The sequence below is a fragment of the Molothrus aeneus genome, chromosome 13, assembly GCF_037042795.1.
Source record: "Molothrus aeneus isolate 106 chromosome 13, BPBGC_Maene_1.0, whole genome shotgun sequence".
NCBI lineage: Eukaryota > Metazoa > Chordata > Aves > Passeriformes > Icteridae > Molothrus > Molothrus aeneus.
This window is the reverse complement of record NC_089658.1, coordinates 4,927,392-4,953,294: the sequence shown is the minus strand read 5'-3', so window position 1 is coordinate 4,953,294 and position 25,903 is coordinate 4,927,392. Positions and strand designations below refer to the sequence as shown.

Sequence of the window (25,903 nt, the reverse complement as noted above, 5' to 3'; positions counted from 1 at the left end):
TACATATTCATATGGCAACAGGGGAGTAAAAACAAGTCAGACATTAGCAAGGACTGAAAAAAAGGAAACTGCCAACAAAAGTAATTTTGCTCAATCTACAGATGCATCAAATGGTAACATGAAACAAGAACCTGAGCAAAGGATATTTTCACAAAAAACTTGCTCCATTATTATGCTACTTTTACTTGCACAATAACAGCAATACTGTATCAAATGAAAAATACTTTTTACAGAAGATCCTGGGGAACCTATGAATGCACTTCTTGTATTCTTGCAAAGGATTAATTTTCCAAGACCCTGGATGAAGTCTGGATGGCTTTTTAAAAGACAGCTTGATGAACCTGTTTTACTTTACAAATGGTGTTTCTTGACAGGTCATAACATAACTTGTTTAATCTGGTTTTGCATAATGCTCATGAAATATAGTTGAATTTCACTTTGAGGTCAATTTTGATAAAAGGAAAAAAGTGAGCTCTGGAATAGAGAAATTCTTGTGTAAAAGAAGAAAGTCATTACTTCACTGTACAATATTGTATTGCAATATTGCCTATAAGACTGCTAGACTGCATTAAATAATGCAGAGTAAATACCATTAATCAACAAATACAAATGGCTTGCAATAAAACCAGTAATATGCTTTATAATCTCCAGGTTCTAGAAGGGAAATAAAACAAACAAACAAACAAACAAACGGATCACTGAATTTGTACTGAATTTACATCTCTTGATTCAAGTAATCCCAGAAAAGGAAATGAGATTGACTGAACAGTGTAGGAGTTTGTCCACAACCCAAGTACAGTTTCTCTGCATTTCCTACTCAATACAATTGTTTTACAGTTAGAAATGCTGTGCATCGAGGTCAATAAATGGCTCTGAATGAATAAATAAGTTGTTTTACAGCATACTTGTATTTTCCAGTGCTTCAAGCATCTGTACACACTCAAAACACCCTAAAATTTCAGTTAATTTTCTTTTCTCAATATGAGACTTGACCTTTAAAATCTTAATTTTTAAATGTTCTTTTATTGCAATGAAACCCATCTTTCTTGCCTATCAATACTTGCCTTTTCCCTCACCAGACCTTGGTTAGATTTCACATCTTCTGTATTAAAAAGCCCTCAACAACCAAAAGCCCCATTCACAAAAAAACCCCCCAAAAAACTAAAACCCACAGGCAGAAGTCTAAGGGCATAAGAATCATAAATCCCCAGTAAAATTCCTTTTCTTAGAAGGCCAGTATTTTAAATTATGTGAATCTCTATGAGCAACCCAGTGCTAGCAAAAGCCTAATTTGCAAAACATTTCACTAATCTTTTGGAAATATAAAGAGCTGCCAACAAGAACACTATCATAATAACAGGTAATATGATCTTAATAGCAGGTGTTAGGACAAGGTGTTAGCCTGGAAAGCTGAAAATTTATTTTCTTTACTTTGCCTCTACCTACTTGAATTTAAAAAACAAACAAACAAACCAACCTACCTGAATGGTTAAGTATTATCAAGTTCTATCACAGGTCTCTTGTACAAAGAGTTTCAACTGGCTACCAGTCTTAATGAAGAGCATCTAAAAATTGTCCATTGAAAACACTGAGGTGTATATATCCTGTGGGTGACCACAGATACAATTCTTGGATATAAAGTCAAAAGTTCTGCTAACAACTGGCTTTTCAATATGACAATTTACATGCAAAAAAGGTGCATACATAGGCTTTTCAGAAAGTTTTGGATAAATCAAACAATTTGATTTCTTTTATTTCATTAGTATCACACTAATGACCTGAGATTTATGTATGCCAGCTTTTCAAGCAGGTGATTTTTCTGCAGCTTAATCTTCACTCTAAAGCTGAAGCCACTGGCATAGGTTTTACCATACTTTAGGCACATGAACTTCTCACTTTTTCACCTCATAGTGTATTTTATGGAACAAGCACATAAAACACAATGAATTTTTTTTTAATTATAAACATTTTCCACCTGAAACAATATTAGGTGCTATGAGCTCAAAGCAATTTGTACAAAAGACAGAAATAATAGAAGGTACAACCAGATAATACAATGTCCAGAAACAGATTTCAATAAGGAAATTGTAAGTCTAACCATGAGGTGAGTGAGGTTTTGAACAGTCTACCAATAGGAACTGTGAGGAAGTAAAAAAAAAAAGAACAACCAAGATATATTTTACAAAAAAGATTGACACTTTTCCTTCTGAAGGCTGATACTATGAACACTGTACTACTGTTCATAGTATCACTGGACCACTGTTGTAAGGAGTACAGAACTAACTCACAGACACATAAATTCACAAGAAACTGCTTTAGGGGAAAAAAAAAAAGACTCAATGATCAATTTATAAAAGCAATTTATATGTAGATGTCTTCCTGGCCACTGGGGTACAGATGTGCACAACAGACTGTTGCAAAGTGGACTGTGGTACACAGTGTTTTACTTTGGTCCATGGTTTAGAGGCCCTGGTAACTCAGCTGCTGGCTCAAGACATGAAAAACCTGCATGAAAAAAATTAAGGAAACATTGGCCCATTCTTCCTTTTGCTATTCTGAAGAAATTCCACAAATGAGAAGATGGCAGGTAAGACGGCAAATTCCAAGCCAAACAGCTCCAGGTACAAAGTGCCATCTCCCCCAGGATGGTGTGGAGAGGCAAGAGCTCTCTGTGTGGGTGGCTCCAGCAGTCAGCCCAGGATCTTTTTGTTTAAAAGATTGGAGAGAGATGCAAAACTAATAAATCAGAGGCAAATCACCATCAAAATTATGTCTTTATCTGATTCTTCACAGCATGAGGCTAATGCTCCTTCCTGACAAATTCTGCAGGCTAGTTATTGTCCTGAAACCTGTTATTTTATGGTACTTGCCAAACGTAGTCAAAAATTGTCTAGCTCTACACTAATGAACTGCAAGTCTGCCTGTAACAGAGAAATCCCAAAGGCGACTCAATCCACTGGGCCAAACTCCTGCCAGGCTTTGAGATCAATTACCCAGCATTATGAAAGGCAGGGGCTGCAAAAGCCATTAGAGAGAGGCAATTTCTACATGAAGAGCACTGAATTAGGGATGACATTTCAGCTCTTGCATTTGCCAGTTTATGTCAAGAGGATAACATTAATTACATTTGGATTTTGTTTTGTTTCACTGCAGTTGTGCTCTGTTTTGTGTTCACTTCTATTGTTAGTAGGAAGACTTGTGCTTTACAGATCTTTGATTTCTCTCTCGCTTCTCCAGCAGGGATGCAAAAAAGCTTTTTTGGATCTTGGACTGTTAAGTCTAAGATCATTAATTTAGATTAATACATTACAGACTGCTGGGGAGAAGTGTGACAAAGTGGAAATTAAGAAGGTCCACTGTCACATTTCCTACAATGACAAAAAACCCCACTAGGTATTTATAAAAGCATTTAGTTTATGCCTTACTTTCAGTGTGGGATAACGGTTGAAAGCATTTTATCATTTACACCTGGCCTCACTCCATGGCTCAATATTTACACCTCTGACAAGTCCACGTTAGCAATGACTTGAAATAAAATTAGTGACTAAAATAATAGATTCTACTTCAATAGTTTTAATCAAAGATCACAAAGGTAAAATGTTATTAAGTTACCCAGTCCTTTAAGGGTCAGCATCTGTCCCTTGGTTATCACAAGATAAACTAAATCTTGATTTCCTGTGCTGCTAATTCAATGTCTATCACTTCATGTAGGAGAACAGAGCAATGCAGCCAGCCCTGTCTGCCTCTCTTAATAAGGGGTCAGCTGCCTCCTTCTTGAGCACACTTCTACTCAATGCTTTGCTTCACTGTATTTTCAGAAACTTGTTCAAGATGCCCACTGTGCAGGCAGCTTCCTGAAATCCATTTCAGTGAGATTTGCAGTGTGATGAAACATGACTAAAAATAGTGGATCCTTTTTTTTCTTTTTACCCTATTTAAAAGCAGTTTATGCAATGTTAAGTAAATAAACAAGTACCAAATTACCCCTGACATGAAATGCCCACTTACTTACAATAAGGTAAGAAACTGCTTTCCAGGAGTGGATACAAGTATAGCAACACCTATTCTGGAATTACACTAAGCATATTTCTCTGACTTATCCTTAGGAGAAGTGAATTTAGACAAAATCTATTTCATTCATTTCTGCTCTATTGTCAGCAAAAGGCATTAGGGAGAGAAGGGCTACACTATTGTCAAGCTAGTCACAATCTTTATTCTGCTTCCTAGTTCAGACACTGAGGATGTGACCGTTCTCCCTCTATACAGAGAGGGAATTAAATGAATATATTCAACAACCCAGCCTTAGAATATTACTACAGCTGCTGGAAGGAACAGTAGAATATATACATGCAGGTTAGAAAGAAAGTCTTCAATTATATTGGAAAAAACCACTCCCCAAACCAAACAAAAACCCAAATCATAAACATACGTAGATTAGTCCCTTTCATCCCCGAATGCAAACCAAGATATCTTACCTGGTAGGCATCTAGCTGTTCATCAGTAAATATTGTTTGCTTATTGCCCATCTTAAATGAGGAATTCTTCCTCTCGGCAAATGCATCCCATTAGAAGTAGCTGGATTCCTCTGTATTGTAGGCATTTAGAGCACGTATACTCCGTGAGTGTGCTGAAAAAATCCCAGAGCCTGCATTGAACTGGTTTGGATTGCACCTGCCCAGTGAGGAAGGACACAGTCTGGGAAATCTTTCCAAAGGCTTGACTGGAGTGTGCCAGGAAGGAAAGTGCTAAAATCACAGGCAGGTGTCGTGCAAAACCAGGGATACCAATCTGCCCCTTTTCAGATGCTTTTCTAAGAGGCATACGGAGCTTTTATAACCCAAGCCCCGAGCAGCCGCTCCCAGCAGAACGCAGCTCTCCTGCCTCGGGGTCTCGCTCAGGGCGCTCCTCACGGCACCTCCAGGTTTTGGAGCAGCTCTGCGTCAGCCGGTGGCGCTGGCCAGCGCAGCCGTGTTGCCGGGCTCCCCAGCCAGCCTGGGAACAGCGGAGCGCACGGGCAGAGCCCAGGCGGCTCCGAGAGCTGCCCTGCCTGCCCCGGGCTGCCCGGGGAGCGCGGCTGGGCGCAGCCCCACCGAGTCCTCACGGCCCCGCTGCCGCGGGAAACACTCGTGTCTGCCCCGTGCCCAGCGAGGATGGGAGTTCACCCCCAAGGCACCAAACTGCCGGTTACAGCACTGAGCACAAGGACTCCTTCGCACAGGAACTACATTTTAAAAAGTCAGCAAGATTAAAGTAGTTAAACAGACGCCATCCTCCCTCCTTAGGCTCAAGCAAGCACAGCTGGGAAGGAAAAACCTCTACCACAGCCTAAAGCAACAGCAGAAAGTGCCAGTAGAGGGCTCTACCTCTGGTGTGTTTTAGCGCACCACAACCCTACTGACGGGAAAGTAAAAAAAATAAAAGAGTATCTATGAGAAGCAGACAGACAAAATCATATTATCTAACATCTGCAGAATGATAAGCTCTTATAACAACAGCAGGAAGAAGTCTGAGTGAGAAAGGATGGCAACGGGAAAGAAGGACCCATTATAAGCTCACTTTCCATTCAGGAACATTGGAACAGAACAGGGTAAAATTTCCAACTTCTCTATTTGTAGTCTGCCAATGGTCATTATTCCCTCATCAAGACAGCAAGTTTAATAAAAACACCCAGAGAATTATCGTGTGCTTTTCACTACAGCTTCTAATGATCCTGGCCTGATAGCAGGATTGGATAATAGGAGTTCACTTTACCTTGGCATGTAACAACATTTAAAAGTAATAGTGAAAGCTTGTAGATACAAGTAAAATATTGTATACATACTAAAAACATCCTATGAATTGTGTTGGATATGTAGTAAAAACATTCTAAAAAGTGCTGAACCACAGATTGTTGTAAGAGATAGCTTATTCAAATTATAAGATTTAGAAATGCAGGTTTGATTAGCTGCAAACCAGCACTGCCCTGAGCAACAAAAATTACAAGGTATATCCCATATACAAAATAAATGCCTTGGGATGAGGATGTAGGCAATAAGACTTATTAGCAATAAGCAAACATCAGATTTGTAACATCAAAGAATGCATTCTAGCAATAGAGCATATTGCAGCAGAGTTTCAAAATAAGAAGGAAGAAGCTACAGTAGTAAGGAAAATACAAACAGAATGATTTACCATCAGACCAAGACAGCAGCAATCATCTGTTCAAATACCAGACAGTTGTACTGACTGTCACATGGCAAAACCAATCTCTGTTTTCCCAGCCACTAGTGCTTTTTTTCTCTTTTTCCCTGGTGTGTAGTGGCATTGAGTTCCTATTCTGTTCCAAAAAGTTCTCCACAGGTAAGTAAGAATATTAAAAATTATTTTAAAAAATCTGCAAAATACAGGATTTCAATTTTTTTTAATAAAAAAACCAATCTATAAGGGCCCCTTGAGTCTAAGAACTTGCACTGTTCTGAAAGTTCTTACCTGTCCTGAACTCTGAATGAGCTCCATCATTGGCTTTAGTGGTTATACATATAATTAAGCATGGTTAATATCTCTGATCTGATGCTACTAAAATGCAAGAGATAACAGCTGCTCTCAATCAGACCAGGCCAATACTTAGGCAAGTGATTTGCATGAAATGGCATTCCATTCACAGCCACCTACTTCAAGCTGCCCATCTATGCAAATCAGATTAAGTATAAATGGCCAAATTACCTCTAATGTCATTATACAGAAGTTAATCATCAGCAGGGGTGGATATGGTTCAGTATCTTTTCATCTTGTGATTCTGTATGCTTAACAACATTCCTACAGTGAAAAGCTGACATCCCATCTCTTTGGTTTTCACCTGGTTTTATATCCCTGGCTGCTTCCCCTGTACCCTAGATGCCAAACACATCAGAAAGTCTCTATCTTTTGAATCAAAACAACAGCAGTAAAATAGCAGCAGAGCTTAATGGAAAGCATCAACCAGGTAAGGCTTACCTGTGGTTCCAGTGTAGGCCAGAGGATTCAGATAGAAGTGTTAACCAGCTAGATCTTCTCAAGCCTATCACAGAGCTAACTACATCTCAATGCACAATTACCTTGCTGTGCCAATTGGGTACAATTTAAAGACAGTATAATACACAAAGCCTTTTTCACTCCTATTTGTTTGTACGTGTCAAAGTTCAGATGATCTTCCAGTTTACTCTTCTGGACTTTTTCTATCTGTTCCTATTTATCAAAGATTAGCTTATTTGCCAGTTGAGTGCTAACCAAACTTACTGCCAGCATGTTGCTGCAACAAATCTATCGTTTTCAATGTGCACAGCAAGAACTGACCTTAAATACTACCAGCAGCACTACATTTCACTATATTTCAGTTTTTAAAAAACTGTTTGCCAAATTGAGTGGTTTTAAGCTATTAGAAATAGATAACAAACATCTTGCAATAGGTTGCAGATAAAGTTTTGTAAGGGGGACTATATCTAGAATAGTCTTGCCATGTTACTGCCCATTGTACCAGACACAATGGTTAAATAGCCCCTGCTCATTTGCTTTAGAAGTTTAAATCCCAGAGCAGGGAATACACTGTTACTCACACACCCCAGTGCAGAACTGGACAGCAAGATGTGTAGTATTGTCAGTGTAGTATTGCCAGCTGCCATGGCCTCAGCTGACCACAGCTGCAGGAGTTTGTTTCCACAGCCACAGCTCAGGCAATGGGACGTGCCAGGCTGGCAGCTCCACACAGCCTTTGGGGCAAATTTCTCTGCTCTGAAGTGCTGCAAGCCCTGGCTGTCACAACAGGTGACTGATCTGATTTATTAGGAGAGGTGTAAGTTCAATGGCCTCCAACAGACAGGTCAGAGTACCTTAAGTTGCCTCAGTAAATTATGCAGTGAGAATGCAAAGGTGGTTTAAGTATAAACTCCAATCCTTCACCAAAGGAGGTTCAAGCTGCTCTGAACAAACCACTTTAGCACAAGAGGATCCACACAGAGTTTTAACAATCACATTGCATATCTGCTGCTTTCACTTATTGGTTTGCTACAGCTTTTAGAAGGGGAGAAAGGAACCTAAGAAATTTCATGCCCATTACACCAAGTATTCCAACAACTTCCCTCTCACACAGATGTTTCCGTGCAGAATAACTGTTCATAAAGAACAGTTACTCTGTTAGCAAAAACAACAGTTTTGATTCAGAGGGGCTGCCTGTACATTGATTCTGTTGTTACTTTGCACAAGTCCCTAGGGCCCAATGCAGGTGTGAGTAACTGTGATCACTACCTGCAATGGGAGAAGTTCTATTCTCCACTGATGCTGTAAAAATCCCCCCTGAGTTTTTGGGATTTGTTTTATTACTGGAAAGCTATTCAAAATTCTGTTTGCATAAAATAAATAAAAAATAATAACACTCACCTTATACAGCTGCTGTGGAGCTAAAAAAAGAAAGTTCCTTAAAGATGCTACAGAGCCAGAAAACAACACAACTGCACGAACTATAAATAAAAAGTGAACTGTAAATACACAGTTATAAAAACCTAAAATATGTGTAAAATTACAGTTTTTGCTACTGCAATGGGTTAAAAAGTTGCTTTTCCAACACATGGTGGATGGGAGGATGCTCAGAGCTCTGTCTGAGGAATGAACAAACAGCTTGAGAAACAGGCAAAACTCACGTCTCTCAAACAAGAGAGAGCTGCCGACTTTGCTATGAGGAGCAGGAACTTTCTAGGGAGTTTTAATGCTAAAGAAAGTAAACAAAAGGGAAAACCTTGTGTGAAAATGTGTTGGATTTACGATCTTATCTATCTAGCTTAAAAATACCCCTCGTTAGAAAAGAGAGGTTTCTGAGTGCATTTTGTTAAGCCTAATTTATCCATAATAAATAGAAATTACCTTTGTTTTTTTAAAAGGTATTTTATGCAAGACAGTGTCTTGCCTCAGGGACAAAATAATAAATGAAATGGTTGCCTTAGTAGGCTAAATGTAATATAATGAATTTCCCCATAGGGAGTGACAATATAGTGATCACTAGGAGAAAGACAGTATTGTTGTCTCCTCACAGGCATTATTTTCATAAGCAAAATAACTACTCATGGGTTTATTATTGCCTCGTGCATCCCTTCTCGGAACAGATCCAAACCAGCCACTGTTAACGCCTTATTACTGTAGCATTATTATAGTAACACCCACAAGACACAGACAAATGGGTGTTGAAAATGTGTAAAAGAATTCTCCACAATACCGCCCCTTCCCCCACTTTTCAATCCAAGTGCAACTTAACAATGTAGATGCAGATACAGTCACAAACACAAGAAAGCAACATGAATATATCTGTTCGCTATGTATATAGTTACCAATACCGAGCCAAGTAACTGGAAAGGCTGCTAATAATCTTCTAATTCTGTCACCAAAAACTGGTACGAAATTAGTCTGAGACAAACCTCAAATTTTAATGTTGCCGAGTTTAAAAAGGTAGACGTTTTTAAAAGCGGCCATTCCCAGAGGTACGAGCTCAAACTGCCTTACTTCTAGCCTTAGCTCTAGCTCGGTGCTTTGCTCTCCAGAAGGCCGCGGCTCTCCCGCCGCCCCCAGCGCGAGTGCCCGGCCCATGCGCCGCCCCGGGCGCGCCGGTCCCGCGGCTCCGTGAGGCGCCTCCGGGCCCCCGCCGCTCCTCCAACTGACACAGAATCAGCTTTTAAAAATAACGAAACAAGTTGTTATTATTATTAACCTCAGAAATGAGGGCAAAAAGAAGTCTTAAATTGTCGCGATTTCAACAGCTTTGTTTTTAACACTTTAAGTACATGGGCCTAGGAGGCTTCTGAAAAATCTGGCGTCTTTCTTAACAACTTTTTTCCCATAAACGACCCGCATCCTCCGGCGGCACCAGGCCGTCCGCCTCGGCGCCTCCCGCACCGGCAGCCCCCCGAGAGCACCTCCACCGGGCCGCGGGATAAGGGCCGGAGAGGAGGCTCGGACCGCCTCAGGCAGCGGCGGGCGAGAGCCGAGGGGCCGGAGAGGAGGCTCGGACCGCCTCAGGCAGCGGCGGGCGAGAGCCGAGGGGCCGGAGAGGAGCTCGGACCGCCTCAGGCAGCGGCGGGCGAGAGCCGAGGGGCCGGAGAGGAGGCTCGGACCGCCTCAGGCAGCGGCGGGCGAGAGCCGAGGGGCCGGAGAGGAGGCTCGGACCGCCTCAGGGGGCCGCGGGCAAGAGCCGAGGGGCCGGAGAGGAGGCTCGGACCGCCTCAGGCAGCGGCGGGCGAGAGCCGAGGGGCCGGAGAGGAGGCTCGGACCGCCTCAGGGGGCCGCGGGCAAGAGCCGAGGGGCCGGAGAGGAGGCTCGGACCGCCTCAGGCAGCGGCGGGCGAGAGCCGAGGGACCGGAGAGGAGGCCCGGACCGCCTCAGGCATCGGCGGGCAGGAGCTGAGGGGCCGCGTGGATGCCGCAGCGGCGGTCCCGGGGCGGGACTTCGCGGAGCGGGGCGGGGCCGCCGCTCCCCGCGCGCCGGTTCCGGTTTAGCGGCGGGCGCGGAGCTCTCGGGCCTTGGCAGCCGCGGTGCCCGGGAGCGTCATGGCCGCGGCCGCGTGGATGCCCACGGTAGGCAGGGGGACGGGCTGGACCCTAATCCGCGGCGCCCGGGACGCGCCCGGAGCTTGGTGGCGCCTGAGGCACGGCCGCCCGGCCGCAAGGTCGCAGTGCTGCCGGGCCCTGGCAGCGCTCCGAGGGGGAATGGCCGCGGGGCTCGGGCCGAATGGCGGCCCCGCGGCGCTCGCGGGTTCTCTCCTTCCTCCTCCCCCCTCCCCGGGACGGCGGCGGGAAGGGGCCGTGGGGGCCGTTATTCGAGCGGGCCGGGCCGGGGGGGCGCCGCACCATCCTTCGGAGCGGCCTGCGGAGAGGTCGCGCCGTAGAGGTCACAGCAGCGGCGGGACCACCGCGGCTGCGGGCAGCTACCGATGCGCGCGGGGCAGACAGCACAGCCTGGAACGCCATTGCCGCAAAGAGCCCGCGGGACCGGGCACTGCAGAGCCGGCGGGGCAGAACTGTACCGGGCTCTGGCTGGCCACTTTCTGGTCCCCCCGCCTGTCCTCTGGGATTTCCAGCTCTGAACCATTCTGAAACGCAGGCCTTATCCCGGGGATGTCACGGAAATACGGGTTTTTGCCTTGAGTAAATGAAATTTATTTTGTACCTTTAAATAACAGCCTGCTTGAGTCAAAGTCATTGGGGCCGCCCCATTTAACCTTATCTGCTAAAGTAAGGAAGAACTCTTAAGAGCTAATCATGACACGTGACTTTAAGGTCAGAATGGATCAGTTTTCCTTGGGTGGATTCTTTGTTGGTGTTACCAATGTTGAACTTCAATATAATGTACTAGGCCCGTGATTTCTGACAAGACAGACTGTGCCCTTTCCAGGGCTACTCTGGAATGTGAATCCTGATTCTTTGTGCAGGAACTGTACCATGAGAACACCCTGTACAGTCAGCCTCACATTTTCATTTGATTGCTCTGCCTTCATCCTCAACCATAGGGCCTGCTTTGGTAAACTCTGCTTGCCTGTTGCAGTGACCTTGTACATCTCATGTGGGGCTACAAGTAAAAATAGATCTAGCTTAGATTACTTCTCCCCCAGTGTTCATTGCAATACTATAATTATATTATTTTATAATATATTAATTTATTATCGTTACAATATGAGAATTGTATTATTTCTAGTTGTTTCTCTTGGTGCCAACATAGTTTGTTCCTTTTGCTACACACCATTCTGTCAGTAAAGAAATAACAAATGCAGGTGGGACAGGAGAGGAATGCAAATTGTCAAAGTCATTTCTAGCCTGATAGCTGCAGACAGCCTGCATATGTGAGTATGGCAGAATTGAAGTAGGGTGAGCAGTTAGAAGTCTTCTAGCTCTTAAGTCCCAGAGGCATCAATAATCCTAGAGAGGTTAAGATTGGGAGGCCGTGATTTTTCTGCAGAGTGGGGATTTTGTCCATGGTGCTCAGCTGGGCAAGAGCCCAAGCTTCGATACCATCCCAGTTTTGAAGCTTAATGCCAGTTCAGAATACTCAGAAAATGTAATTCTTTAACTGTGATGTGTAGACTTGTTGGTATGGTGAATTTTGTCTTCAATGTGCATTTCAGTTCCACTTTTAAAAAAACATCAGGCATGCAGAAGGCAACAGTACAACACCTACAGGTATAAAAGGTAGAAGAACAAAATTCACCACAGTTTGAATGGAAGAAGTGACACTAAAATGTAAAGTAGTTTTGGAAACATCACCTAAAATGTGTAAAGATACTGTCCAGTGAAGCGTTTGGTTTTTCACTTTGCTTTCCGCATGTCTTTGTCCTTAGCATATGATGTATTTAGTTAGAGTTGCTGCTTTCCTGCATGTTTGCTTCCAACATCATGTGTGAGAGGACTGCAGGTGGGGTGCAGGGGCCCCCAGGCAGGCCAGGAGCATGGGGCAAAGCACGGCTGTCCTGGGCTCACCTTGTGCTAAGAATACCCACAAGGCGTTGCTGCTCTGAGTGTTCGACTGCAACTTGGCAAAGCACTGCGTACTCTGGTTTCATTTGGATTTTTATACTAGTTTGAGATAGGAGATTTAAAGCAATATCACTTTAAAAAGAAGATTTGCTGCAATGTTGGTAAACTTGTAAAATCCCGTTTGTGCAGTAAAAGAGCATCTTTTTGCTTTGGATTTTTGCAGGTTTCTCGATTGCTAGGTGCTTTCAAAAGCCAAAAAAAGGTGACCAGAAGTTTTGGTAATGCTGTGAGTATAATAGTCCCATTTTTTTCTTTTAAGAAGTTTCTCAATAAGCAGGTTTGGAAATTTTTAAGATCACTGTTGTTATTCTTACGTTTCCAAAAAATAAGGGTCAAACAAGTGAACATGCGTGCTCTTAATGCCATCCTGGATTTATATCAGTTAATCATTGTCATTGGCAATTGTACATCAATGTGAGAATATAAAAGGCTCTAGCAAAAAATAGAAGTGGTGTGGAAAGTTTTCACAAAATACAGACATAAGTCAGTCTTCTGGAATTCATCTGGGAATGAGCAAATATATATTGGGCAAAGCAGAAAGATTGTTGAGAAGCTTCTCATTTTCTTTCTTTTGCAGACTTCCCTCTAGGCACTAGATTTACTTTACTGCTGCTTTTAGAACTCCTTGCATCTAAAATTCTGCCTTTTCAAGGTCCTCTTTAAACTATCTTAGACGTTGTGAATTTCCCTGTAGATGTTTTACCTTCTTCTTTGTGTATGTGTTTGAAGTGCCCATGGGCCTTCTTTTTGGTGAAGACAGGAGCAGGGCTCAGCACTCTTAAGCAGGACTTAATCTTAAAGAGGAACTGTGGCTTTTAGAGGAACTTATCTAACATGATAAGTTTTGTAGAACAGCAGGTACAAAGAGAAAGAAACTGAAGGGTCACTTATACAGTATAAGAATCAGAATGTGAGGCACCCCTGGTTCTAGTGAAAACACAACAGTTTCAGGCTCAGGTGGAGCCCTGCAGTGCTGACAGACAGCACTATACTGTTCTCAAGGCATTTCATCAGTGACAGCTTGCTCAGCTGCAGTGTTCTTTTATCTGAAGCTCTGGGTTTTTTGTTGTGCACAGTGAATTTCTTTGGCTCAAAAGTTAAAAAATCAGTCTGTCAATACATACTGAAGTTCTGGCCTGTGAGTTGATTCTGCTGGGGGTTTTTCAAATAATGTATGTGAGCTGCCTTTTCTGTAGGTAATAATGAGCCCATAAAAGCTGTTGGATCTCTTTAAATAAAACAAAATGAGCTGGAGCACATACTCTTAGAACAGTGATCATAATTTATGTTTTCTTCAAAGAAGAATACATTCTTCCCCTTCTATTTTTTGAGCCTCAGCTGTGCATTCTTTTACTTGTTTGATAATGATAAAAGAAACAAAATTGAGGACATTATGAGAGGTAAATAAGTTGGTATTGTTTAAAATGGGTCTGAGATTTTTAGGAGGTCACTTGAGAAGTTTAGCCTGGCATGACCTTTTTTTTAAGTTGAATGTATCTTTTCATACGTGTAATCATTTCTAGCATGTGTCAGTATCATGCAGCATGTTGATAATATTGTAGACATATGTGGAACAGAGCCATAACTAGGTAATACAACTTGCTCTCCAGATTTCCAGAGGAAAGCAAGCTATATTAATTAATTTCAAGTAGTACTGAGCAGGAATCTGCCTTTCACATTCAGCCTCTGTTGTGAAATAGGAATAGGTAGTAGGTGAATTTTTAAACATTTCTCTCAAAACATTTGTACACTCCCTTGGAAAACAAGCCAGTCCTTCTCCTGTCCAGGACTGCTGTTCTTCATAGTGAATATTTGGTAAAGGAAAATTTATTTTGTTTTCTAATAGTTACTTGGTTCCTACAACACATGAAGATGTTTTCTATGTAGAAAACAAACATTCATTTGTTGTATACTGATATTTCTTTACCTAGGTACAAACAGTAACTTTAATCCCAGGAGATGGCATAGGACCTGAGATTTCTGCTGCTGTCATGAAGATCTTTGATGCTGCCAAAGTAAGTCATATTTTCTTGCTATAAGCATTGCAAATTGAACTACAGCAAAAAAATATTAATTAGGCATATTTTAAAAAGCTTAAAATTCTCTTTTAAGAGATTAAGTCATATTTAAGCTATTAAAACTTCTTTCCAATAGAAAGAGTTTGAAGCTTCAGCTAATAAATGACAGGAATGTGATAGCAAGGCACGCCTTGAAAGTGACAGAGCTGACAGAGGAGTAAAGACTTGAGAGCAAATGCTGTGTTTGATTTTTGGAAACACGAACTCGGTGTCATGTGAAATCACCTTGTTGATGTAGTAATCCTGAGCAACTGACAGAGGATGTTCTTTCATTTATTATGACTTCAAGTGCAGGTCAAAAGTGTGTGTGAAAGGATTGGCTCATTTTAGCAATCCAGTTGCTGTGCTGCTAAACACATTCACTTCAGCGAGATGAAAACTTACTGTATCCAACAACTTTCCCCTACCTATCTGAGAAACTTCACTAGAGCTTGTCAAGTTTCCTTGAAAGGAAATAGAGCTCTTCAGGCAAGATGCCTGTTAAATTGTTCCACATTAGTAACAGTATCCAGGCATATTCCCTTTGTATTACAACTATCCAACATGGATTTGAAAACGTGAAGTTTCTTTATTGATGTATCTTTTCTTTTGTGGTTGTTCCTGATGAAATGAACGGGTGGCAGCCTGTCTCCACTTAGAGTCCTGTGGTGAATGCAAATTCAGAAAGCATTGTGGAGCATGTGCAGATTTTCAGTGAGATAACAGATACATATCTATGTCATACACAGTCTTCCAGTCAGTGGGGATGATGAGTCCTCAATGAATTCAGCTTTAAAATGTTGTCCCTTGTATACAAGGAACTCAATAGCTCTGAAACCTTTAAAAAAATAGCACTTGTGTATATGACATCTAGGGTGCCATTGTGGTATTCACATTTATGATGATTTGCTCACACTATTTAATTTCCACTTACTTACTTACATTTTTCAAAAATTACTTTAGTTCAAACCCTCACTCACCAGAGAAAATACTGTTTAGAAAGGCCTGGTCAAAATTCCTTACACACCTTCTTGTGACAGTTAAAACTTGAAGCAAAGTTATGACATGAAAGTTAACATAGATTGTGTGTGTTTAGGCACCTATTCAGTGGGAAGAGAGGAATGTTACGGCTATCCAAGGACCAGGAGGGAAGTGGATGATACCCCCAGAAGCCAAAGAATCCATGGATAAAAACAAAATGGGATTAAAAGGTATTTTAGGGGTTAATACACAGATATTAAATACTTTTGTGTTTCTCATGAGTTTGATGTAAAGCTAGAGTAGCACAATAAAATAGGGGAGAGCCTGGCAGGTGGTTGTCTGTAATCTTGGAGCAGTCCTCACAGGAAAGGTTCCTGCAATTTCCAAGCCGTTAGTTTGACAGTTATTGCAGTTGAAATTGGGTACATAACAACCTTTGGACTCTCTACAGAAGGCATTCCTAAGATACACAACAGTATGCAATAACTACATTACTAATGAACAGTACCTTTGTATGTTTTAATGAATACATTTTGTAAAATCTGTTCCATGTAAGGCTCACTGTTTGGCCTTTACCCCACTGATGAATGTGCCTGTGCAGTAGTTGACAGAACAGAGAATTCGCATGGCATTGCAGCATAAGGGTTAAACAGGAGTTTGGAGATCCTCTGTAGGAGTCCAACCTTACCTATAGTTTCCGCTCTCAGATCCATGGAGGGGTTTATTTTCTTGTTCATCTTCGTGTACCTTTTTTCCTCTAGGGCCTCTGAAGACCCCAATTGCTGCAGGGCACCCATCAATGAATCTGCTGCTGCGTAAAACCTTTGACCTCTACGCCAACGTGCGTCCGTGCGTGTCCATCGAGGGCTACAAGACGCCCTACACGGACGTGAACATCGTCACCATCCGCGAGAACACCGAGGGCGAGTACAGCGGCATCGAGCACGTGGTGGGTGCTGCCTCTGCTGCCGCTGTGCTTCAGCACTCTCAGGGCCTTTCTGGGTCACTGCCACCCTGAGATTGTTAAAAGTCTCTTTTCCCAGCCTGGGCGCTTGGAGAATGAGTCTGAGCTCTTCATTTCTCAGTCTCAAGGTTGTTTATTGTTTCTTATCTATAAAAAATTTTCTCCTGTCCTGCCGAGGTCTGTCCAGCAGGACAGTTCCAGGCACTCTGCCTGCCCCCAGGGTGGTGTTATGTCTTTATACTGAAAACTACGTGTACAATGTTTACAATTACTTTCCAATACCCATCACCTATGTTAGACAGTGAGCTTCTACTCTAAACCAATCTGTGAGTGCCAACATCACAGCAGAAGATGGAGGCCAAGAAGAAAGAGAAAGGCTGGACATGCCCAATTCCCTCCATCTTGCCTCCTGAACCCCCATAACAGAAACCCCAAAATCTACTTTTCCACCCCCTGATAACTTCACTAATATTCTACTTAAACTATTGTGGCTTGCTGATCTTCATGTAAGGTTGGGTCATAATCAAACCCACAGGTGTTTTGGGCTCCGTGCCAGGGCTTCTGAGCCCCCTGGCAGGGGTCCTGGCCATCCTGGACAGCCAGAGGGATATCCTGGGTTCCCACACAGAACTGCTAACTTTGCCCATCTCACTGGGGTTCAGTAGAATTTTTTTTTTTACATTTGGCACCCATAAAAAAGTTTCTCCATTGTGAAATGCATTCTGCCTCACTCAGAATTCTGCTGCTTGGTTCCAAATGGGAAGAATGAACTTGCACTGCTGATGCATTTCCTGTCTTTCAGATTGTTGATGGGGTAGTGCAAAGCATCAAGCTGATCACAGAGGAAGCCAGCAAGCGCATTGCAGAGTTTGCTTTTGAGTATGCCAGAAACAATCAGAGAAGCCACGTGACTGCTGTGCACAAGGCAAATATCATGTATGTTGACACTTACTTTGAGAAAAACAAAAAGAAAATCCGCAAAAATTTAATCATAAATAACTGCTTAAGTCTTATTCAAATGTGAAACTTCTGCTGATGGCACTCGGAGTCAGTAAAATGGGAAAATTTCAAGTAAATGCCTCCTAAGAAAAATGGGCAATACTGATGCTTTGGTAATTGTGTACCAATGTTCTTATTAGCAAGTTTGTAGTAATCCTTCCTCCCAAACCTGTTATTTTAGAAACTTTTAAACAGCGAAAATTAATTTTAAAACTGAGGATGAAAGTGGCTGGTGTCTTTTGCAGTTGCCACACCACTTAAAACTGACCTGAGTCATAACACATGTGATATTATGTGACATCACCTTCACAAATTCACTAAGCCTTTCATAAATGAATGTAAGTCCTTCTGAGAATTAATGTATGCTGTTAAAACTACTGATACAGAAATATTTTAGGAGGGATAAATAGTCACAAATCAAGTCTTTGAATTCTAATTAAACCCCTGTTGCATGCAGTTTTCTTTATCTCCAGTAATGCTTCCTTATAATAACTGCAATATTCTCTTGCTTGTCTAATTGCAGGAGAATGTCTGATGGGCTTTTCTTGAGAAAATGCAGGGAGGCAGCAGAAAACTGTAAAGATATTAAATTTAATGAAATGTATCTGGATACTGTATGTCTGAATGTGAGTATTTATGTTTTAGTTGTGATTATTTTTATTTTTTTTTTTAGTTTAAATTCTTAACCTGAATGAAAATATACTTCCTTCTAGATGGTTCAAGATCCATCTCAATTTGATGTGCTTGTTATGCCAAACTTGTATGGTGACATCCTCAGGTATGGAGATTTTCCTTTAAACCCCCAACATGTAAAATACTGATACTTTCCCAACAATCACTGAGGTCATATGCAAGTCAGATCGTCTTATGCACTTAGACTTCTTAACAGACATTAACTGCTTCAATTACTAATATACTAATGGGAGGGGCTGTATGATGAGAATGTACTTTTTATTTTAAAAAATCTGTTTCTGCTTATGGAGGCTGTGAATATTGTTCAGATGGTACAGACAGAAATTTCTCCAAATGTGTGAAGAATATAATGGCTTACATTGAAATAGAGAATGAATGCCTGGTTAGATATTGGAGAAAAACTTTCTCATCCTCAGCACTAATAAAGATTGTGTAGGGTTCTGTGGGACTATAATGTACACAGGCAGCTCATCATACATTTAAATCAGTCTGTATAGTCACTGAAGAACTAAATGTGTGGCCTCTTAATATTCTGCCAGCTCTTGCTTTATGTATTACTTTTTCTTACTGTCAAATTAAATTTTATATTTGAATAACATTAATACTAGAGGTTCTTTGTGTCTTGAAGGCAAAACCTATCAGCACACATTTTCCATCTGTAAAATTATTTGGTAAATTCCATTAAACACCTGTAAAATGAAGTGTTTAAATCTAGACTATTAAGTGTATTATGTAAAATAGTTTCTTCTCACACCTCTAAGGAGAGATTGAGAAAAGATCCTGAACTGGAATTTTTATTTACAAGTTTGACTATTCACATGTTAGAATCCATCTCCTGGTTTTGTACAGATAATAAATTTAAAGGTAACTTAAGTATAAGAAGAAATGGTTCTTAAGCTTCTCTTAAAACAGCACTCTCTCTGTGATAAGGCTGTGCACGCTAAGAAAAATCAGATTTCTGACTAATGCCTCTTGTTTTAAGAATTGGTGGAGGTGTGCACAGGCCCCTCACAGCAGCTCTTACTGTGTATTAACTAAGAGAGATCAAATCAGAGGAGTGTCATCATCAATACCCTTTCAGACAGTTCATTATCAACCATTTTAAAGTTCTCATAGAAAGTCCATAAAAATTTCATCATTCTAAAAATTTTCAATAAATTTGAGTCTGTTCTTGAAGAGGACACTGCCACCACTGGGTGAGGTCTCACCTGCTGCTCTAAAAGTATGAACAAAATGCCAGGTATATTCCTTAGACTGAATAGGTAGAAGACAATCTCTTCTCTTTAAGCATTAAATATTTAGAGTGACAAATGCAGACTGTATTCAGTTTTTCCCCAGGCTCTTTGTAACTTAAGTGGTTTATTTTTAGCTTAAAATATTGTTCTGCAAAGTCATCCAAAATTTTCTCCTTGTTAGTCCTAAGCTAAGGACTAACTTAGCTTAGTTTGTAGGCAATAATTGGATGTGAATGGATGTGAAACAGAGTTTTAAGAGCTTTGTTAATCAGTGTGTTCAGCTTGGGGCTTACAGTATGATGACAAAAGGCACAGTTGGTTTGTTGTTCCCCATGGTAATTCTGGTGGAAACCAAATGCAGATTGCTTATATCTGATGATCTGCTACTGGCAGACTTGTGACCTGCAGGCTGTTGAATAAAGAGGGGAAAAGCTAGTCTGGTGTCACTTGGAAAACGTTCCTTAGGCTGCACACAGTACACCACAAAACCACCAGTAATCCACCTACCTGAGCAAAATTCCTCCACATTTTTGGAAGGAATTTACATATGAAAAGTAGTTCTGGGCCCCTTCAGAGGAAGTAGGATTTTTGTATAGTTACAGGGAACTGTACATAATTAGTTTTTGAGACTTCTATACATATGCTGTGCTTCTAGTACTTCTTGTTTTGCCTGTGTCTTATCAGCTTTATTCTAGTATTTAGAATTTCCTTTTAGTTTTCCTTTATTACATTATCTTCTGCTAAGTTCTAAGAATTTTCCAATGTTCTGATGGGGTACAGGTGGCTAACAGCATCTGCTCTTTTTCCTTATTATTCTCAGACTGTACAGGTGTATAAATTAAGTTATAGTTGCAGTTGATTGATAAACAAAAATATTTTAATACCTTGCAGAGAGGAAACCATATATGGAAAAACTCATGGATTCTTTAATATGGTGGTTGTTTTTTTTTCAGTGACTTGTGTGCTGGACTCATTGGGGGTCTTGGAGTAACACCCAGCGGAAACATTGGCGCCAACGGCGTGGCCATTTTTGAATCCGTAAGTTCTTGTTACACACAAAGGGAGATCAGTGATAGCTTTGTCTCAGCTTGAGAATCTAAACTTTTCCATGCCATACAATGTGGCTGACATTTATCTAACAAAGATCTTCCTAGAACTCTTTTTTACTGTGAAGATACTCAAGCTTTACCCTGAGAGACTGGTTCAAGTAAATATTCCATGTATGTTTTTTGCATATCCATTTTTGGCCGATACTTTATTTTCCCACTTTTTCATATGATAAATACATTCTATGAAATAGAACTTGATGGGCTCAATTTAAAGGTATTAGGTGACCTAGTTTTCCCTTTCTGACGTCTTTGAACTGAATTGTTTTGAGCCTTGGTATCTCCTTTCCACTGACTGAATCACAGCAAAGTAAGTCCTGTTTTAACATGAAGACCTGTGGCTGAGGTTGCTTGCACAATTGCCTAGGACATTTTAATCAGCCCTAATGACATAACAGATAGGTTTACTCTCATTTCTAGGTTCATGGAACAGCACCAGACATTGCAGGAAAAGACATGGCAAATCCAACTGCCCTCCTTCTGAGTGCTGTGATGATGCTGCGCCACATGGGAATGCACAAACACGCCTCCAAGATTGAGTCAGCTTGCTTCGATACAATTAAAGATGGAAAGGTAACGTGTGGGTGTGCAAATAAATGCACTGAATTAAAATCATATCCTATCAAAGCAAGAATTAACATGGAAGATTCACACCAGGGTGGGGGATGGCCTGCTGAGCTAGCCTGTTGCATGAGCAGTGCCACTGTCCTCGGACAGTAATTCTGTTATCTTTGGTGATATTAAATAGCCCTGCAGTAATAAGGGGACAGGCTGTAGCATTCCTTTTGTCTCAGCAATGCCCGTCTTAGATTTCCACAGCTTTATGAACTCCAGAATAGTGAACTGGATGGCTGCTTTTCAAGAAGGGGATCAGAGTTTTAAGCAACTCTTAGCATTTCACTTATAAAGTTTATGAAACCTACAAAGCATATGTATTAACATCTGGATCCTGAAGTGAAGGACACTCATTTGCCTTTCCCAGGCTTCATCATCCACTTTGTTTATAGCATTTCAGTACTGACTGTAATACTTCTGTTTCTGTTTTTTCAGCTCAATTATTTTCTTCTTTCATTCTTACGGCTGTCACTCATTTTTGACTAGAAAAGAACAATTTTTATCCAGTATTAACTTTTTTCTCTGAGAATTGTATATGTTTCTCTTTGGAAGAGAGTGTCTTCAGATTAAGGACTCGGGATACTGGGGGGAGAGGGGACTTATGCTCTGAAACATGACAAATTTGTGGTCTTACCATTATTGGTTCACTCTTCTAAATTCATGTCCATCTCTTGAAAACATAGTTGTCAAGATTTTGAAGATTGCAGTTAAAGAGGATTAGCTAGTCATGCTGGTTCATTTATTTTAGGCAGGACCATGAGAAGCTGCTTTGTAATTAAAAGTAACAAGAATGCTGAAACCAAAAGTTGTCATCATTTTGTAAGTTTGCAGCTATCTTGCTGTATGTAGGAGCCAGTTAAAATCTAAACTTACAACTGAATAAAGAGGTGCTCCTGTAAAGTTCCCACTCACTGCTCTGGAAATGATATCCTCCATCAGCAGGTCAGTAATTCCATGGAAGATAACAGTCCAAGTTTCATGACATGGCTACTTACAATGTTACAATTATATGCTCACAATGGAGACAATCTTTTAATTGAAAAGCCCCATAATGCAATTTAAATTACAAGATCCTAAAATAGTAACCATGATTGCTTCTCTTGCTTGTTATTCCTTCCTTCCCCTCAAAAAGTTAATTAAGATATGTGTGTATGGGAGGGAAACTAATAATTTTAATTATCTCCTAGAGTGCTTTAATCTAGCTAGGTTGGAGTAATGTAATGGAGTAATGCAAGTAATGTTGCCCACTTTTTAATTTTTATTTTACTGTTTTCATGATGCCAGACAGGAGCTGTACTTGATGAAAGAGATTTTGAACTATATTTCCTCTCTCTTAAATAAGTGAAGCAAATTTTGAGAATTGTTAACATGCAGCACTAAGAGTTATGTGTGCTTGTTCTGCATGGGTTTCGTTAAAAAAAGACCAAATATTTCTGAATTACTCTCAATTACTTGTCCTTGTGCTGAGCCTTCATATATGAATTTTACTTCCAAAGGAGAAACTTCTTACTGAAATGTAAATACTTAATCATTAATTACACCATTAAAGCACTTTGTAGAGCTTTGACCACACACACTTTATTCCTGTAGTTAGGATAAAACCATGTTAAAATCACATTCAAATCTGGTAATGTTATAAGTACTATATAGATACTCAGGTTTTCTCTCCCTGCACGGTCCTTTTTGACAAAGTCTCTATGGGATTCAGAACTCAAACTTGATGTATTCCTGCTCACCTTATTTACCATCCATAGACAACATATCATGAGAACATACAGAATTGTTCAGAGACAAGACTGGCCCCATAATACATTTCAGTAACGTTATGTTTTTCTTTCTTTCTTTCAGGTCTTGACAAAAGACTTGGGAGGCAATGCCAAGTGTTCGGAATTCACAGAGGAGATCTGCCGCCGAGTACAGGACAAAGACTAAACCTCCTCCTGCTGCTGCTGAGGACTCTGGAAGGACATGTCACACACAGAGTACAATATATGTAACCTGATATCCACATGCATAGAGTTTGCTTATCTCCTGAGAGCAAACTTTTTAGCTGAGGCCTCTCCATTAATAAATCTAGTCCAAATGGCTACAAATGATGCTTGTGCCTGCTTTCGGTGGACTTTTCCAAGTGCTTTGTTTTATTTATTTTTTTCTATCTGGTGAACATTTTTATGTAAGTGAATTCCTTTATTGGCACTGTAACTGTCTAATATTTCAATTAGAGAGTTTTACTTTCCACATAGAAAAATGACGCAAACAAACCAGTAACGGATTAGTGAAATATAAATGCACCTTAATGTTTAAAACCTACTTTATTGATCTTGTTGAAATTAAAAAGATAGGTTTTCAGCCTAAGAGTAGCACAAGATGATCTTCATGCACAGAAACGGGTATGAAATAACTTAAAATAGCAATTTTGTGTTAGAAGCAACAAGAAAACCACTTTAATACTCTGGTGATTCATGAAATACAGCCCTGCCCACAAAAGGCATGAATTAAGAAATACTAAATTCTAGAGATTTAATCTATTTCTGTATTTAAACAAACTTACAACCATTAACAAGGGGTGAAAATTAATGCTGAAGTTATTTTCCAAATCTATATACCAAAATAATTCTTACAAGTTTTCCTCTCTGAAACACACTTTACAATATAGTTCTAATGAGGGCAAACAATACAAAATTACTTCCACCATATACTGTGAGAGGAAAGTATTAACTTTACAAATTTACACTAAACATTTCATGACTTCGGCTGGAATGCTTTTTGTGTTGTAGTTTCTGCCCAGTCTGCTCAGTGTGTCGTGCTGTATTGACTAGTAATTTTATTCTAGAAACTGAATGTAAGAGACAAGTCCTAAATGGATTAAGACAGATCAGCGGTTTGGCTCTGGTGCCTATGTTCCAGAAATACATTTCATCCCTATTCAAGGGGATCTGAATCTATTTTTTCCTTGCTTACTAAGCTTAATGGATGCAAAAGCAACTCGTTGCCCTCCCTTCGCCTCCCCATCAGATGCAGATTGTCACTCGAGTCATTCTGATCTGTAACTATCAAGGTATTGCTGCCATTCTTGCACCTGACAAGTAAATATGTATTTTCATACTTGTTAGTATAGCACAGGATTATCCCTCCTGCCAGAAGCAGGCTTCTTACAGCTTCATTTTATTAATAGAAAGCAACTAAGTGGAGTAATATCTAGTACGACTGTTTAGGGCTGGTTGTTTCAGAAGTAAAACAACTTTGGAGTAACAACTTCTTGTGTCACTCTCTAAAGTAAGCATCCCAGCTTTTTTATACAGTCTGACAACATGCTGGAGGAGATTTATTCCTCCCACACTCAGCTTTTTGTGAATAGGGCAACATTTCTTTCTGTGTTTTCCCAGCTGCTGCTTCCTTGTTTCCTTCAGATTAATATTGTTAAAGAAATTCTGAATTACCATTGCGCACAAAATGGGGAAGAATAAACTTTTCAAAGTCCTATTGCTCGTTTTGTTTTTATAATCCTAGGCTGCTGTTTTGTCTTATATATTGAGCTGATTATTGGTACTTGCAACAAATCTTAGGTCTGTAAGATGTGTGAGATTGGTAATGGAACGTTTATGGAAACCTTATCCTGTTCTGCATCATTTCTTTGTCTCAATAATGGGCTGTGGCCTGCCTTGCCTGTGTGAGCTACTAGAGCTGTCTGCCAGAGATCACTTACAGCACACCCTTTAGACAACTTCATGCCAAGCATTTCCTTCTCATAATATGATTTATTTTGCATATGGGTAAGAAGAAATGTAGCCCATGTCTGTCAGAATTAGTGCAGTGTGAATACTGGAACATACAGATACACGCTTGACAAACACTGCTCAAAGAATAACACTGTAAACAATTTTAAAGAAGTTTCTGTAATAGCATTTTAATGTGAGAGCTCCTGTAGTTATTCCTTTGTGCCTTTCAGTCTTAGGAAGCTATTCCCCTACTTCTGATTATTTGTTTTTATGAGAAATAATAATGCTAATTCCAACATGGACTTAAGAAGCAAACTGCTATGTTCACAGAAGTGTGAATTCTAGGCATTACAGAAACAAGAATGTCTTCAGGTTCTGAAATGTGTTAGTGAACAAGAAAGTGTTCTCTGGGAAGGGAAAAAATATCCCAGCCCTTTTGATTTTTTAAAATTTTTTTAATAATTATCACTGGAGTGGTATGACAGTTTCATTAGGTAGTAATGCTATCTAGCTAAATATATCATGAGCTGCAGGAAACATCCTGTAGAACAAAAGAAAAAAATAAAAAATGGAAGACTGTATAAAAAACTTGTTATGTTTCAATCTAGAGGATTTAGTTATATCTGCTTTATACAACACAGAAAGATGTTTTAGTCATTAAGGTCATAAAGTAAAAGCAGTATTAGAGAATGGACACACTGTAGAAAAATGCTTCTGTAAAAAGAGGACAAATGATCAGGTGAGTATCAGGAACAATTAAATTGACAGCAGCTTTCAAGTGGTTTGGTTCAATAGACTACAAACTTAAAGCAAAAATCTTTGTTAATGCTTTTGATGAGAAGATACTTCCTTTTGTTCACAGATCTTTCTTAATGCTTGGAGGAAACACTTTTTATTCTTTATAAAAGGAGTCTACTTCATTTCGGTATTTCTCGAGCACAGCGAGTCGCTTCAGCTTCATTGTGGGACCTTAAAAGAGGGAGAATCAATTCCAGAAATAGGAACAAAAA

The 25,903-nt window shown here is 40.4% G+C and overlaps 4 protein-coding genes across 12 annotated transcripts in view; 2 read left to right on the top strand and 2 right to left on the bottom strand.

Moving 5' to 3' along the window:
• The window catches only part of CIB2 (calcium and integrin binding family member 2), a 40,066-nt gene extending 29,977 nt beyond the window's left edge, over positions 1-10,089 (bottom strand). The window contains exons 1-2 of one of the 6 annotated variants that reach the window (XM_066558608.1): positions 9,420-9,490; positions 8,392-8,411 (exon numbers count right to left, since the gene is read on the bottom strand). Coding sequence is in view for 3 of the 6 variants with exons in the window: in XM_066558606.1 (XP_066414703.1) it covers positions 9,505-9,588 (84 nt within the window). In the remaining 3 variants the exon portion in view is untranslated. Of the gene's footprint in view, positions 1-4,475; positions 4,908-8,391; positions 8,458-9,419 lie in introns of those variants that run through there. The other 5 variants (XM_066558606.1, XM_066558604.1, XM_066558609.1 and 2 more) reach the window with 5 other exon arrangements.
• On the top strand, positions 9,717-10,401 carry LOC136562301 (octapeptide-repeat protein T2-like). The gene is made up of 2 exons (XM_066559044.1): positions 9,717-9,722; positions 9,793-10,401. Exons 1-2 carry the CDS (start codon positions 9,717-9,719, stop codon positions 10,399-10,401), a joined length of 615 nt encoding a protein of 204 aa, XP_066415141.1.
• A 42-nt stretch (positions 10,402-10,443) lies between these two features.
• On the top strand, positions 10,444-24,657 carry IDH3A (isocitrate dehydrogenase (NAD(+)) 3 catalytic subunit alpha). Of its 2 annotated transcripts, none has more exons than XM_066558603.1 (11): positions 10,444-10,571; positions 12,688-12,726; positions 14,456-14,539; positions 15,678-15,792; positions 16,324-16,511; positions 17,329-17,462; positions 18,049-18,151; positions 18,239-18,303; positions 20,407-20,491; positions 20,980-21,132; positions 23,023-24,657. In XM_066558603.1, exons 1-11 carry the CDS (start codon positions 10,545-10,547, stop codon positions 23,104-23,106), a joined length of 1,077 nt encoding a protein of 358 aa, XP_066414700.1. In that variant the 5' UTR covers positions 10,444-10,544; the 3' UTR covers positions 23,107-24,657. The 2 variants fall into 2 exon arrangements, with proteins under 2 accessions (XP_066414700.1, XP_066414699.1); XM_066558602.1 differs by having other exon boundaries at positions 10,445-10,571; positions 12,688-12,750.
• The window catches only part of ACSBG1 (acyl-CoA synthetase bubblegum family member 1), a 35,979-nt gene continuing 32,802 nt past the window's right edge, over positions 22,727-25,903 (bottom strand). For all 3 annotated transcript variants that reach the window (XM_066558599.1, XM_066558600.1, XM_066558601.1), the window contains one exon: positions 22,727-25,862. In XM_066558599.1, coding sequence (XP_066414696.1) covers positions 25,786-25,862 — 77 coding nt within the window. In that variant the 3' untranslated portion in view covers positions 22,727-25,785. The remainder of the gene's footprint in view (positions 25,863-25,903) is intronic.

Excerpts from the sequence above, each read along its gene's own strand:
- IDH3A (XM_066558602.1), top strand. The coding sequence starts at position 10,545 with ATGGCCGCGGCCGCGTGGATGCCCACG. Across the intron at positions 10,572-12,687 it reads CGGCCGCGTGGATGCCCACG|GTTTCTCGATTGCTAGGTGC; the intron begins GTAGGCAGGGGG and ends GGATTTTTGCAG. Across the intron at positions 17,463-18,048 it reads GTGCACAAGGCAAATATCAT|GAGAATGTCTGATGGGCTTT; the intron begins GTATGTTGACAC and ends GTCTAATTGCAG.